Source organism: Macaca nemestrina, chromosome 4 (assembly GCF_043159975.1).
Source record: "Macaca nemestrina isolate mMacNem1 chromosome 4, mMacNem.hap1, whole genome shotgun sequence".
Taxonomy (NCBI): domain Eukaryota; kingdom Metazoa; phylum Chordata; class Mammalia; order Primates; family Cercopithecidae; genus Macaca; species Macaca nemestrina.
In genome coordinates, this window is record NC_092128.1 from 142,952,028 (window position 1) to 142,967,757 (window position 15,730).

The following is a 15,730-nucleotide window of genomic DNA, read 5'->3' on the forward strand; positions in this document are numbered from 1 at the left end:
CAAAAAAAAAATAATAACATAATAAATAGATAAATAAATACATACAAGAAAGTCTGTACCTAGGCATATCATAATCAAATAGCAGAAAATCAGATAATATCCTGAAAAAACCTAGAGGACAAAAAACACCTTACTTATGGAGAGTGAAATATTTCTATATTTATTATGTTTTTAATTGTATTTTTATTTTTGTGGTTACCTGGTAAGTGTATGTATTTATGGGGTACATGAGATATTTTGATGCAGGTATACAATGTGTAATAATCACATCAGGATGAATGAGGTATCCATCACCTCAAGCATTTATCATTTTTTTGTATTACAAACCATCTTTATACTCTAGTTGTTTTTAAATATATAGTAAATTGTTGACTGGAGTCACCCTGTTGTGCTATCAAATAATAGATTTTATTCCTTCTATCTAATAATATTTTTGTACCCATTAGCTATCTCCTCCCCTACCCACCTACCCACTACCCTTCCCAGCCTCTGGTAACCATTGTTCTACTCTCTATTTCCATGAGTTCAGCTGTCTTAATTTTTAGCTCCCACAAGTAAGTGAGAACACGCAAAGTTTGTCTTTCTATGCCTGGCTTCTTTTACTTAACATAATGACCCCCATTTCCACCCATGGTGTTGCAAATGACAGGATCATTCTTTTTTATGGCTGGATACTGTGTGTGTGTGTGTATGTATGTGTGTGTATGTGTGTGTGTGTATATATATATGCCATCTTTCCTTTATCCATTTATCTGTTGATGGACACTTAGATTGATCCCAAATCTTAGGTATTGTGAATAGTGCTGCAGCAAACGTGATAATGAAGATATCTCCTTGATTTACTGATTTCCCTTCTTTTGGGTATATTCCTGGCAGTGGGATTGCTAAATCATATGGTAGTTCCATTTTTAGTTTTTTGAGGAACCTCCATACTGTTCTCCATGATGGCTGTAGTAATTTATATTCCCACCAGCAGTGTAGCAGGGTTCCCCTTTCTCCACATCGTTATTGCCTGTCTTTTGGATAAAAGCCATTTTAACTGGTGTGAGATGATATCTCATTGTAGTTTTGATTTGCATCTCCCTGATGGTCATGACGTAATATTGAGTGCCTTTTCATATACCTGCTTACCATTTGTATGTCTACTTTGGAGTAATGTCTATTCTGATCTTTTGCCCATCTTTAAATTGTATTACTAGATTTTTTATTGAGTTGTTTGAGCTCTTAATCTATTCTGGTTATTAATCTCTTGTCAAATGGATAGTTTGCAAATGTTTTCTTCCATGTGGGGAATTGTCGCTTCACTTTGTTGATTATATCCTTTGCTGCATAGAAGTTTTTGCACTTAGTGTGATCCCATTTGTTCATTTTTGCTTTGGGTGCCTGTCTTTGTGGGGTATTACTCAAGAAATCTTTGCTCAGTGCAATGTCCTGGAGAGTTTTCCAAATGTTTTCTTTTAGTAGGTTCATAGTTTGAGGTTTTAGATTTAAGTATTTAATTCATTTTGATTTGATTTTTGTATATGGCAAGAGATAGGGATCTAGTTTCTTTCTTTCTTCTTTTTTTTTTTTTTTTTTGAGACGGTGTCTCACTGTCTCCCAGGCTGGAGTACAGTGGTGTGATCACAACTCATTGCAACCTCCACCTCCCAGGTTCAAGCAATTCTAATGCCTCAGCCTCCTGAGTAGCTGGGATTTCAGGTGTATGCCACCATGCCTGGCTAATTTTTGTATTTTGAGTAGAGACAGGGTTTCACCATGTTGCCCAGGGTAGTCTCAAACTTCTGGCCTCAAGTGATCCACACTGGCCTTGGCCTCCTAAAGTGCTGGGATTATAGGTGTGAGCAAGTATCTAGTTGTATTCTACTATATATGGATATCCAGTTTTCCCAGCACCATTTATTGAAGAGACTGTTCTTTCCCCAATGTATGTTCTTGGCACATTTGTTGGAAATGAGTTCTCTGTAGATGTCTGGATATGTTTCTGGGTTATCTCTTCTATTCCATTGGTATGTATGTCTATTTTTATGCCAGTACCATGCTGTTTTAGTTACTATAACTCTGTAGTATAATTCGAATTCAGGTAATGTTACTCCTCCAGTATTGTTCTTTTTGCTCAGGATAGCTTTGGTTATTCTGGATCTTTCATGGTTCCAGGTAAACTTTAGGATTGTTTTTTCTATTTCTGAGAAGAAGTATTTTATTTTATTTGTAGCTATGGTACATGGGATTACTTTCTTGATTTCTTTTTCAGATTGTTCACTGCTGGCACATAAAAATGCTACTGATTTTTGTATGTTGGTTTTGTCTCCTTCAACTTTACTGAATTTATTAGTTCTAATAGTTTTTTTGGTGGAGTCTTTTGGATTTTCCAAATATAAGGTTATATTATCTATAAACAAGGATAATTTGACTTCTTCCTTTCTAGTTTGGATGCCCTTTCTTTCTGTTGTCTCATTGCTATCAGACTTACAGAGTGAAATATTTAAAGTATTGAAAGAAAAGCCCTACCAACCTATGGTAACTCCATGTTTCCAGTTGGTAGTTGCTTAGGCAAAACACCTTGGAGTCATTCTTGATTCTCCTTGTCCCTCACATCCCACATCCTGTCTTGTAGCATATCGAGATGTAATTAGAAAAAAAAAAATCTGTAATCCTCCCCTTCTACTTCTATCTCCTTGGTCCAAGCCATCATTATCTCTTCTCTGGATTATTGCTATAGACTCCATACCGCAGTCTAAACAGAGCAACTAGAATGATTGAAGTCCAATCTAGTACTACTACAGAAGCTTCCCATTTCACCACCTGTCTATGAATTACTTAATTTCTCTGTGCCTCAGTTGCTTCATCTGTAAAAAGAGAATAATACCTCCTCAGGAGATTGTGTGATTTGATGAGGAGGCACTTGCTTAATACCAGCCTGATGCATAGAAAATAGTAAAGTTTAGTGGGTTTTTAAATTATTTGTATTTTCAATTTGCCCTTCAAATCAGAAGCTTAGTTTTGTCTTTTTCTTCAGTGCTTGAGGTGGGAGGGTTTGTAGAAACATTTGGATTCTGAATACCTATCTCGTTGCTGTCAAGCAGAATCCTCTCTCTTTTAGTGCCTGAAAATATTCAGATGTCCAGAAACATTGTTAACCAAAGGAAATTCCATTTCTAGCTCTGCTGTTTGTGTAGGCAATGTAGTGGGTCAGTTTCCTGCACTGTGCAGAAATTGCTTTGTCAGTGGAAAATGTTATTTTTCTCGGTTTTACAGTTCCTAACTTTTGAGGCATTTGTTCCCTAGAGGATACTAAAAGAAGGAAATCTCCAGACAGCTGCCCACTGATTTTTTGCTTGAGCTTTATCTGATATTTTACCCTGAACCCTTTTGGTTTTTTATTACATTTGTAACATCACATACCTAGGATTTTTTTTTCTTCTTCATATAAGCCTTACCTATCTGGAACTGTCAGTACTCGGAAGGGACTTAGAGTGTTGAATGTTCCCACTCATATTTCCTGTTAGGCCTTATGCTTTTTATAACAAGCCAAAAAGAGTAAGAAAGATTTCACCATAGATTTGCTAATGGCAATGTAGGATGCAATGAGTGTGGTTTAATGGAAGAGCCCTGGGGTGGGGCCTGTGAGCCTTGCTCTGCCACTGACACCTGTATGACTGCCTGGGCTTGAGTTAAACCTTCTGCATAAATTCTAGTAAAAGAGGCTAGCTCAAAGAGGAGATTCAGTGTCTGAATGTCTGAGAGAGTGTGAAAATAAGAAAAGTTGGCCAGGCACAGTGGCTCATGCCTGTAATTGCAGCACTTTGGGAGGCTGAGGTGGGCGGATCACCTGAGGTCAGGAGTTCAAGACCAGCCTGACCAATGTGGAGAAACCCCATGTCTACTAAAACTACAAAAAATTAGCCAGGTGTGGTAATGCATGCCTGTAATTCCAGCTGCTCGGGAGGCTGAGGCAGGAAAAGCGCTTAAATGTGGGAGGTAGAGGTTGCGGAGAGCCAAGATCATGCCATTATACTCCAGCCTAGGTGACAGAGCGAAACTCCGTCTCAAAAAAAAAAAAAAGTCAAGTCACTTGAGACTCCAACCCACTAACAAGAGAAGAGGAACTGGGGCAGGCCCGAACTGAACTGGTTCTGTAAAGCAGCCAGGGCACAGACCAGAGCGGACTATGGGCCTGAGCAGTGTATGCCCTTGGGGCCTGGAAAGTAGGGGCTGGGACTTCATTTCTTGAATAGAGGGAGAAGGAAGGACACGTGAGAATCTGGTAAAAAACCCAAAACAAACAAAACATTCTAGTAGCTTCAGCCCCTCCACTGGCGTGGTGTCTTCTTGCCCCACAGACAATAGGCAGGCAAAGTGGATGGAAGCGAGTGCTAACATGATACACAGCTCCCAGGGCTTAGACACTTCCCACCTCAGCAAGCTGGACCCATCCGAGTTGTGGTGTCAGGGTAGAACAAATGATTCTGTTTTTTGAGACAGAGTGTCGCTCTGGTTGCCCAGGCTGGAGTGCAATGCAGTGATCTCGGCTCACCGCAACCTCCGCCTCCCAGGTTTGAGTGATTCTCCTGCCTCAGCTGCCTGAGTAGCTGGGATTACAGGCGCCCGCCAACACGCTCAGCTAATTTTTTGTATTTTAAGTAGAGACGGGATTTCACCATGTTGGCCAGGCTGGTCTCGAACTCCTGACCTCAGGTGATCTGCCCGCCTTGGCCTCCCAAAGTGCTAGGATTACAGGCCTGAGCTACTGCGCCTGGCCGAACAAATGATTCTTATATGCAGATTTTTTTTTTTTAATGATTATTATACTTTAAGTTCTAGGGTACATGTACACAACGTGCAGATTTGTTACATATGTATACATGTGCCATGTTGGTGTGCTGCACCCGTTAACTCGTCATTTACATTAGGTATATCTCCTAATGCTATCCCTCCCCCCTACCCCCACCCCACGACAGGCCCCGGTGTGTGATGTTCCCCACGCTGTGTCCAAGTGTTCTCATTGTTCAATTCCCACCTATGAGTGAGAACATGCAGTGTTTGGGAACAGCTAGGCCAGCCCCCATTGACTAGGGGAGATGATGGGAGCTTTGAGACACTCCTAGTAGCTGCAGTTTTGTTATCCTGCACCCTGTTCACCTTCCAGGGCCACGCACCTCCATGGAAATACCTTATCTGTAAGCCTTGTGTCTCTACTTCAGTTTAGGCCTCCTAGACTGTAGCAGAGAAAAACAAAAAATAGACCAGGTTTTAGGCACTGCAGGAAAAAAAAGTGTGTTCATTCTCTGAGCCTCCGAAGTAATGCGGCTATTATATTTAGATGGATCAGTAAAAGGAGAAACTTCTTTAGGTTTTTAGGCTTAGGATTCAGCACTGAGATTACTCTGTGCTCTGAAGGACCATCCAGTAACTGTCCTTCCAATAACTTTCCTTCGTTTCTTGTTACAATCGCGATTCCAGTGGTTATCAAACTTCTTCCTAGTGGATTGGTTTTCCACTCTTGATTGACATTACTTGTTCCTAGGTGTTTTTTTGCTGTTGCAAACGGTGTTGAAATAAACATCTTTGTACTTAAATGATTTTTTTTTTTTTTGAGACGGAGTCTCACTCTGTCACCCAGGCTGGAGGTGCAGTGGCGCGATCTCGGCCCACTGCAAGCTCCGCCTCCTGGGTTCACGCGATTCTCCTGCCTCAGCCTCCTGAGTAGCTGGGACTACAGGCGCCCACCACCACGCCTGGCTATTTTTTTGGTTTTTTTTTAGTAGAGACGGGGTTTCACCGTGTTAGCCAGGATGGTCTCGATTTCCTGACCTCGTGATCCACCCGCCTTGGCCTCCCAAAGTGCTGGGATTGCAGGCGTGAGCCACTGTGCCCAGCCAATATATGTGTATTTTAACAGTAAATTTTTAACATTAAACCACTGACTTAATTCATTTATTGAATTTTGTTGTTGTAGTATATCACACATAGAGTACACCAGTCATTTATCAATAACTGATATGTTCACAAAATGAACACATGCTCATAATCACTACTCATATCAACACAGAAAATTACCAGCACCCTGGAAGCCTCGCTCAGCTTCTCTCTCTCAAAATCACTACCACCTCCTTCCTGTCCAGGGCAAACAGTATCCTGATTTCTAAGATCATTGATTCGTTTTACCTACTTAGCTTTAAATTTTTTAAATGAAGACATATAGTATATTATTCTTTGGAATCTGGCTCCCCACCTCCTTATTGTATGTTAAGATTCATCTGTATTGTTGGTAATGTAGCAGAGTTCATTTTTCTGTTGCTGTATAGTATATCATTATATGCATAGAGCACTTTTTTTATTTATGCATTCTCATTGCACTGTTCTATAGTGCCACCTTGCCATAAACCAGGCATCCATATCTCAGGGGCTGTTTCTGGACCTGTCATTCTGTTCCATTGATATATTTGTCTATCCCTGTGCCAAAAACTTTCTTTCTTATGGCTATATCATTAACTTAGCTAATGCTTAGAGCTATGTAATGTAGATAATTATAGCTGTATAATAATAATGTATCGATATCTGGTAGAATAAGTTCTTCTACTTTGTTATTCTTTTAAAACTACCTTGACTATTCTTGGCCCTGTGTATTTTCATTTAAGTTTTACAAACAAGTTGAAATTACTCCTTCTCCTCCAAAAAAAAAAAGCATGCTAGAATTTTGATTGGGAATTCTTTGAGGAGAATGGCCATCTGTACTATGTTAAATCTTCCTGTCCCTGAAAGTGGTATGTCTGTTTATGTGGGTCTTTAATTTCTCTCAATAGTGTTTTATAGTTTTCTGTGTTAAGGTCTTATATATCTTTCACTGATTTACTCTTACATATTCAGTGGGCTTTTAAATGTAATAAATGGTATTTTAAAAATGATTCCTAATTATTGCATGTATTGGAGACATTTTTATATATTAAAGCATACGTTTTTAATTATAAGATTTTATGAGATTTAAGGTATATATCATTTTAAGAATCACTTAATATTCAAATTCAAATCACCATGAGAATACTGGGTAAATTGAGGAAAGTAAAGTTGGATTAAATCCAGGGTTGTATCCTTGGAGAATTCAAAGGGAACCAGGAGCTTGTTCCTCAACTGTGTGAGTTCTGTGTTGGTTGATTCAGAGAGATTGCCTTAGGGCTTGCTTCCTCTCTCAGCTAAAGTGATTGGGATTTGGCAGTCAGGGTGCTTTTGTTTTTCAGGTACCCTGAGCCCTCTCCTAGCCAGCCCGCATCTGTGAGCACTCGGTAAACACAGGGCAGGAGGGAATCGCAGTGAATGGGGATTTCCGTCAGTCCTGCCCACTGGCTGCTCTTGGACCGACAGGCTTCTCTCTCATTCTAAACTCCCCAGCAGTGGAGCAGTAAACCCGGCCATGGTCAGGCATGGCACATGTCCTGAAATGATGGGGACTGGACCTGTTGCCTTAAACTCACGCCTGCTTTGTTTTTCCAGGTCTATAAGGGAGAATTCCAACTACCTGACTTTCTTAAAGAAAAACCACAGGTACGGTGTCTGCTTTTTCCTCCTGATGTATACTAGATTGGCTCTTGCATTGAAGTAATATTTTTAAAGAGATAATGAAATTAAAAAGACAGAAACAAGAAACCAAAAAGAAAAGAAGAGATAATGGTATGTGCTGGTGGAAGAAAGATCAGCCTCTGGGACTTGTTGATTTTAACAATAATTTAACACAGTCTTAATTTCAGAGAGCTCAGTGTCTCCCAAAACCAGGGAAATACTTTATTGATAACGAAATGCTGATTGTTTGAGGTCCTGCACAAGCCACCCAGTGGGTAAAGCTACTCCAGCCTTCCAGTGCCTAATTTGAAATAAAAATTTGCAGCGACCCTCTCTGTTCCTACTGTGTATACTGTACATCCATGCCCCTTTGGCTTTTCTCATTTGGAGCCCAGAAGACTTATAAATATATTATGCACACAGTTACTGGCCCTTGGGAAGGACACCAAGAGTTTGAAGGATTAAAGCCAGCACGGTGGCTTATGCCTGTAATCCCAGCAGTTTGGGAGGCCGAGGTCGGTGGATCACTTGAAGTCAGGAGTTCAAGACCAGCATGGCCAACATGGTGAAACCTCAACTCTACTAAACATACAAAGATTAGCCAAGTATTGTGGAAGGTGCCTGTAATCCCAGCTACTTGGGAGGCTGAGACAGGAGAATCACATGAACCGAGAGGTGGAGGTTGCTGAGTCAAGATTGCACCGCTGCACTACAGCCTGTGTGACAGAACAAGACTGCCTAGCTAAAAAGAAAAAATTAGCTAGGCATGGGGGTACAGGCCTATGGTCCCAGCTACTTGGGAGGCTGAGGTAGGAGGATCGCTTGATCCCAGGAGGTGGAGGTTGCCATGAGTCTAGATTGTGCCACTGCACTCCAGCCTGGGTGACAGAGTGAGACCCTGTCTTAAAAATAAAAAAAATTAAGCAGATTCAGAGTTTCCCCTGTAACATCCACTCTCACTGACTTGCATTCCAATCCTGTTTCCTGGGTTGGAAAGAAACAGGGAGTCTTGCAGCTGACATGCCTAGAGGAGCCCGCGTCCTGCCTCTGGGCATCACCTGTCATCCCCATATAGAAGTCAGAAAAAATGGGCACCCATGGCCTGAGTGCGGCCAACTTCCCTTGCCAGCATGGCATTGATGCATGTTGCCTCCAGGCTGCTGCTGTCAGTGATTAGCTTGTCAGTAGGAAAAGGAGACTCAGTTCTGAACTCAGTTTCTAAAAGCGTTCCAGATAGAGATTGGTGAAACAACACCGCCTCATAGACTTGTGTGAAGTCTAGTTGCCTGAAGCAAGCCTGGAGTAAATGGGCTGCCCTCTCTGAGGGAAGCCATGTCTCACACCAGAGTTGAAGCCTCTTCCTTCCTGACCCTTGTCTAAAAACATTCAGCCGCCAGTAATTGATACATATGACTTGAGTGCTTCGAAGTACTTGCAAGGCATATTCTTACTCACATATATTTACTATTCATCCATTCATTCACTTGTTCACCAGTTGTTTACCCAGCGTGTACTATGGTGAGGCATTGGAGTAAGTCCTCAGGAGTCACAGGAGGAGCTCCTGATTTATCCAGAAGACTCCGACCACCTCGTGGAGACAAGGGGGCGCAGAGCTCTGGGCCCAGGCTGGGCGTGAGGTCCCAGAAACCTGGGCAGATTCATGAACAGACTCGCTCACAGGCTGTGGAAGTTGGAGCCAGAGAATATTCCAAGAGGCTGTCTTGAAGGAATATAAAATCCAAAAGTGCCTGGGCGTGGTGGTTTACACCTGTAATCCCAGCGCTTTGGAAGGCCCAGGTGGGCGGATTGCCTGAGGTCAGGAGTTCGAGATCAGTCTGGCCAACATGGTGACACCCCGTCTCTACTAAAAATACAAAATAATTAGCAAGACTTGGTGGTGTGGGCCTGTAATCCCAGCTACTCAGGAGGCTGAGGCAGGGGAATTGCTTGAACCAGGGAGGTGGAGGTTGCAGTGAGCCAATACTACACCTCTGCACTCCAGCCTGGGTGACAGAGCAAAAGTCCATCAAAAAAAAAAAAAAACAACTTCCAAAACCTGGTTTGCATAACAAGTCTGAAGAAGTCAAGAAAAGGAATTTGAGGCTAAAACTAAAGGGACACCCCTGCTTCACAACATACCTAAAAATATTTCCAAGTGGATCACACACCTAAATGTGAAAGGCAAAATGATGAAGTTGTTACAGGCCTGCTCACGCCTGTAATCCCAGCACTTTGGGAGGCTGAGGCAGGCAGATTGCTTGAGTCCAGGAGTTCAAAACCAGCCTGGGAAACAGAGCCAAACCTCACCTCTACTAAAAATACAAAAAATTAGCCAGGTGTGGTGGCAGCTATTTGGGAGGCTGAGGTGGGAGGATCACTTGAGCCCCAGAGGTCGAGGCTGCAATGAGCCAAGATCACACCACTGCACTCCAGCCTGGGCAATCAACCCTGTCGCACAAAAACGAAGAAGATAATAGAGGAGACCATCTTTATGACCATAAGAGGAAAGAATTTCTTAAGCCCTAAAAAGTACTAATTATTAATTTAAAGGTGGATAATATGAACTACATTATAATTGAGGATGTTTATGTAATAAAAATCATCATAAGAAGAGTAAAAAAGTGAGCCTAAGTAGGAGAACATATTTGAAACAAAGAACTCATCTGAGGCCGAGCTCAGTGGCTCATGAGCCTGTAATCCCAGCACTTCGGGAGGCCAAGGTGGGTGGATCACGAGGGCAGGAGTTTGAGAACAGACTGGCCAACATAGTGAAACCCCATCTCTACTAAAAATACAAAAAAAATTAGCTGGGCGTGGTGGCAGGCGACTGTAATCCCAGCTACTTGGGAGGCTGAGGCAGGAGAATCGCATGAACTCAGGAGGCAGAGGCTGAAGTGAGCCAAGATCGTGCCACTGCACTCCAACCTGGGTAACAGTGTGAGACTCTGTCTCAAAAAAAAAAAAAAAAGGACTCATCTGTGGAATATAGATCTTTCCTACAAATCATAAGGGAATTTTTAAAAATTGGGCAAAAAGCCTGGACAACATAGCAAGACCCTATCTCTATCAAAAAATTAGCTGGGCGGGGCCAGGTGCAATGGCTCACATCTGTAATCCTAGCACTTTGGGAGGCTGAGGCGGGTGGATCACTTGAGATCAGCAGTTCAAGACCAGCCTGGTAAACATGGCAAAACCCCATCTCTAAGAACAAATACCAGAAAATTAGGCGGGCATGGTGGCACACACCTGTAATCCCAGCTGCTCCCGAGGCTGAGGCAGGAGAATTGCTTGAACCCAGGAGGCAGAGGTTGCAGTGAAGTGAGATTGTACCACTGCACTCCAGCCTGGGTGACACAGCAAGACTCGATCTCAAAAAAAAAAAGAAAAAAAAGAAGCTGATCATGGTGGCATACTTGGGAAGCTGAGGCAGGATGATCCGTTGAGCCCAGGCAGTGAGCTGTGATTGTGCCACTGCACTCCAGCCTGGGTAACAGAGGGAAACCTTGTCTACTAAAAAAAGAAACAAAAAATCATGCAGAAGCATGCATGCACACAGACACACACACACACACGCACACACACACACACAGAAAGGGCCCATAAGGTCTTAAATGAGCTGAAACCCAAAGAACCTTCAGATTCAATAATTAGCTAGAATGGTTCATAAAACTTGGGAAAGTGCAGTACTTAACAATTACAGGTTTATAAAGGATGCAGATCAGGACCAGCCATAAGATAGAAGTGGGCCCGGGAGGGTCCTGAATGCAGAGCTTCTGCGCCTCCTCTCTGTGGAATCAGGGCATGTCACCCTCCCGGCACACCCATGTGTTCGCCTTCCTGGAAGTGCCACTGAACTTCCACACCCAGCGTTTTTATTGGGGTTTATTTATGCAGGCAAGATTGATCAACTCATTGGTCATGTGTTAGAACTCAATCTCCAGACAACCTCCCTTCCCCAGAGTTGAGGCGGGCTGCAAGCCCCAGCCCCCTGATCCCGTGGTTGGTCTTTGTGGTGAGCAACCCCATCCTGAGTCATCTCATACCATAAACCCAGATGTCATCCAAGGGCCTCAGAAATAACAAAGACACTCTTGTTACTTAGGGAATTCCGAGGATTCAGCGTTTCCCTCCCAGGAACCAGGCGGAAAGGCCAGTCAGATTCTTGAGCATACTGCAGTAGTGCACTGAGTTCATCTGAAAGTGAACAGAGCCTGCGGGCCACCCCTGGTGTTTCAGTGGGGGCAGTCACTTCTCGTGCTGACCAACTTTAAGGGCATTAAAACATCTTTTCTTTCCTTCAACAGACTGAGCAAGTGGAGTAGCAGGACCAGGAGCCTCTTCCATACATGAGGTGAGGGTTGGGGAACATTGCTGGGTTTTCCTGTTTCCCACTCGGGCTCTTGCAGGGTCTGGGTGGCTGAGGTGGAGAGCACAGCTCTGGAGTCCGTCTGCCCGGGTTGGAATCCTGGCTCTTCACTTTCTGTGTGGCAGCGAGCGTGTTAACTTCACCTCTCTCTGTCTTCATTTATTCATCTGTGAAATGAGGATGATATTAACAAGAGCATGGTGGTGAGAATTAATCATCATTCAAGACCCTGGCTCATAATAAGCAAACAATAGTATTGTTATTTTTATTATGAACCATGAAATATTGCAGCTGAAAGGGACCTGGAGGCCATCAATCCAACTCCTTGTTTTCTGATAAGGAAGCTGGTCCCAGAGGGAGCAGGTGGTTTGTCAAAACCATAGTCCAGAGGCAGGGAAACCCAGAACGCAGGAGGGACTGCTTACTTCTGGTTCCCTGTTCAGCCAGGGCCCCAGCTGCCCACCCCGCCTCCAAGGGCTTTCTCTGTGTGCTGGACTTGCAGATGTTTTTCCACTACTGCAATTTTTGTTTGTTTCTTGGTTGGTTTTTCAAGTTTGCCCTTGCTTGTTTTAATGTATTGTGGATGGCTTATGTAAGTAACCTACATTGTCTCATTGGACTAAGCACTACATTGTGGACAAGGCCAGCTGCTGCCTTTTAAGCCCTCTTTCTATCTGAGTATGTGGCCCTCATCAGGCACATGTCCAGGGATACCAGCTCATGAGTGGCAAAGCTGGTTTCTCAGCCCAGATCTCCAGGTGCAGCTGCTCAGAGCTCCTACCCTTCTCCCAGACTTACAGTCTCTGCTTAAGCAACCCAAACTTGCTTAAGATCAGTTTTGCTCCAAATGATATGGCAAAGCCTTTGATCAGTTGGAACTTGAACAGCCTTTTAAAAAAATCTGATATTGGCTGGGCACAGTGGCTCACACCTGTAATCTCAGCACTTTGGGGACCAAGGTAGGTGGATCACAAGGTCAGGAGTTCGAGACCAGCCTGGTCAACATAATGAAACCTCGTCTCTACTAAAAATACAAAAATTAGCCAGGTGTGGTGGCAGGGGCCTGTAATCCCAGCTACTTGGGAGGCTGAGGCAGGAGAATCACTTGAACCCAGGAGGCGGAGGTTGCAGTGAGCTGAAATCATACCATTGCACTCCAGCCTGGGTGAAAAGAGCAAGACTTTGTCTCAAAAAAAAAAAAAAAAAAAATAGCTGGGTGTGGTGGCGGGCGCATATAGTCCCAGCTACTCGGGAGGCTGAGGCAGGAGAATCGCTTGAACCCGACAGGGTGCAGTGAGCCGAGATCACACCACTGCCCTCTAGCCTGGGTGACAGAGTGAGACTTCATCTCAAAAATAAATAAATAAATAAAAATAAATAAAATCTGATACTGATAGTGATTTTTTCTCATAGTTTACTTGCTGACTTTTGTTTTTATTTTTACTTTATATAATAATGATGTATTGTGCATACTCCATACCAGGCATAAAATACCAAGCATTTTATTTGCATATGTATAAGATGATAATATATATAACTGATATGCTAAATTATATATACATCTATATATAAAATTGTATTCAGTTCTCAAACCACTCTGGCAAGCTGGTAGTATTCCTGTTTTACTAGTGAGAAAACAGGTTGAATGTGACTTGCGGTGTGTTGATGGATTATGGACATAAGAAGCACACGGACACTGCTCCATCATCTCAAAATCCCAGGTGGCAGCAAGCTGCTGATATCGACAGGCTCTAGGATTCAGGTTTCCTTTTTGCTGAGGAGCAAACGCTGAATTATTCTGTGGGTCTGCATATTTAACAGCAGTTATCAGGCCTTGGCTAACTTTGTTTTTACAAAATGCTTTCAAAGTTCATAGGTAATCTCCCTACCCATCCCACCAAACACTCACAAGGCCTCATTTCCTGACCAGCGTGTTGGAGGATCGACCGCATCGGCAGCTGCCTCCGCAGCAGTTCACCCTTGCCTTTGTGTGGAGGCCGGGAGGGGCCCACCCGTGGTGAGGAGGACTGAGGAGAACCGGGGACACAGCAGAGCCCTTAGGACGGATACTATCTTATCTTGTGGGTCCCCTTGGCATTTCAGTAACAGTCACTGTGTTCTCCAGAGCTTCCTTTAAACAACCTTAGGACCCATTTCTTCCCGTGACGAAGAATCAGGTGCTGACCCCTGGACACTTAAAGAACCTTAGGACCTATTTCTTCACACAAGGAGGAATCAGGGTCTTGTCCCCTGGACACTTTAAGAACCTCAGGACTTAGCCGGGCATGGTGGCGGGTGCCTGTAGTCCCAGCTACTCGGGAGGCTGAGGCAGGAGAATGGTGTGAACCCGAGAGGTGGAGCTTGCAGTGAGCCGAGATCGCACCACTGCACTCCAGCCTGGGTGACAGAGCGAGACTCCGTCTCAAAAAAAAAAAAAAAAAAAAACCTTAGGACCCATTTCTTCACATGAGGAGGAATCAGGGTGCTGACCCCTGGACACCTTATGCCCCTGACAGTACCCCCACAGTAGCATCAATAGCAGACGACAGTCGCAGTTATTTGGAAATGGGCAGGAGCAGCCCTGGCTTTGGCCACCATCTGCTTGCTTTGCTCCCAGCAGCTACTCGCATGCATCTGAAAGCACCAGAGTGAGGGCGTGTATGCCTCCCAGGCAGCCCTCCTGAGGCAGCTGTTCTCAACGTCCATCCTCCTGGCCCCTGACCTGCAGCAACCTCCCCAGCTGCCTGGCTTGTCCAGGCCTGTAGCTGGGAAGGAAGAGATGAAGACACAGGAACACACCGGGACGCCACACCCGTAACCACGTTCTGTTTGTTCGCCCTAGGAAAGACTGCTGCCTTTTCAACGGAAGGGAAATTCCTAGGACTGGCTGTCCCCTGCTGAGCTCAGTGGAGCGTCTGCACCTTGGCTATGTCTCCTCTGCTTTTGCCAATTTCCTCCCACTGAGAGGATGGAGGTGTCCGCACAGCTTTGGGTCTCATGAGGGATCTGCCTCCTGAGCAAAGAGCTCTTGATCCTGATTCCATGCACAGCCCTGCGGTAAGGAGCCCAGAAGAAACGTGTTTCCTGTTAAAACTGCTCTTGTCCTCTTTTCTTACCAGATTATGAAGTTTGTGTTCAAGGAGAGGGTTTAAAAATGGGATCCTGTAAGCAGACTTGGGCAGTCTCCTTTTGAAATAGGTTGTCTGTACATGTTCTAATGTTTTGTAGAACACGTGTGCCTGTTTAAGTGTATTGATGTGAATAATATTAAATAATTATTTAATTCATTGTATTGTTTCTGAGAAGTTGGGAAATTATCATTATACATTTACAACTTAATGACTTTTGTATTTTATTTTTCAAAATAAAAGCTTTCAATGTGAAGCATTCTGGTAGTTACATGTTTTCATTAATGTGATTTCAAAGAAGCACAGACCTTATCAGACGCTGGTGTGATAAACCAAAGTTTCCTCGGTTGGCTGTATTGTGGATACTCCCCTGGAGCCATCACTTTTTTTTTCGGGGGTGGTGGTAGGTAGAGACAGGGTCTCGCTACATTCCCCAGCCTGGACTCAAATGATCCTTCTGCCTCAGCCTCCCAAAATACTAAAATTACAGATGTGAGCCATAGTGCCTGGCCTGCATCATCATTTTGTAATGAAGTTTTCTGTAATTTATTTCAGAGAGAACCTACTGCCATCCACTTTGGGAATCCTGTTCTATTTCATACTTGCAGATTATATTTAAGGACATGGAAGTTATTATTTCCACTTGCTTCCTAGAAGCCTTTGTTATGGAACACAGAAT

General features: G+C 43.6%; 1 protein-coding gene across 5 annotated transcripts in view; it reads left to right on the top strand.

The window, feature by feature from the left end:
- LOC105466322 (tyrosylprotein sulfotransferase 1) overlaps positions 1 to 15,307 on the top strand; it is a 148,323-nt gene extending 133,016 nt beyond the window's left edge. For 3 of the 5 annotated variants that reach the window (XM_011715307.2, XM_071095300.1, XM_011715306.3), the window contains exons 4-6: positions 7,492 to 7,542; positions 11,862 to 11,908; positions 14,766 to 15,307. In XM_011715307.2, coding sequence (XP_011713609.1) covers positions 7,492 to 7,542; positions 11,862 to 11,879 — 69 coding nt within the window. In that variant the 3' untranslated portion in view covers positions 11,880 to 11,908; positions 14,766 to 15,307. Of the gene's footprint in view, positions 1 to 7,491; positions 7,543 to 11,861; positions 11,909 to 13,792 lie in introns of all 5 variants that reach the window. The other 2 variants (XM_071095301.1, XM_011715310.3) reach the window with 2 other exon arrangements.
- The last annotated feature ends 423 nt before the right edge of the window (positions 15,308 to 15,730 follow it).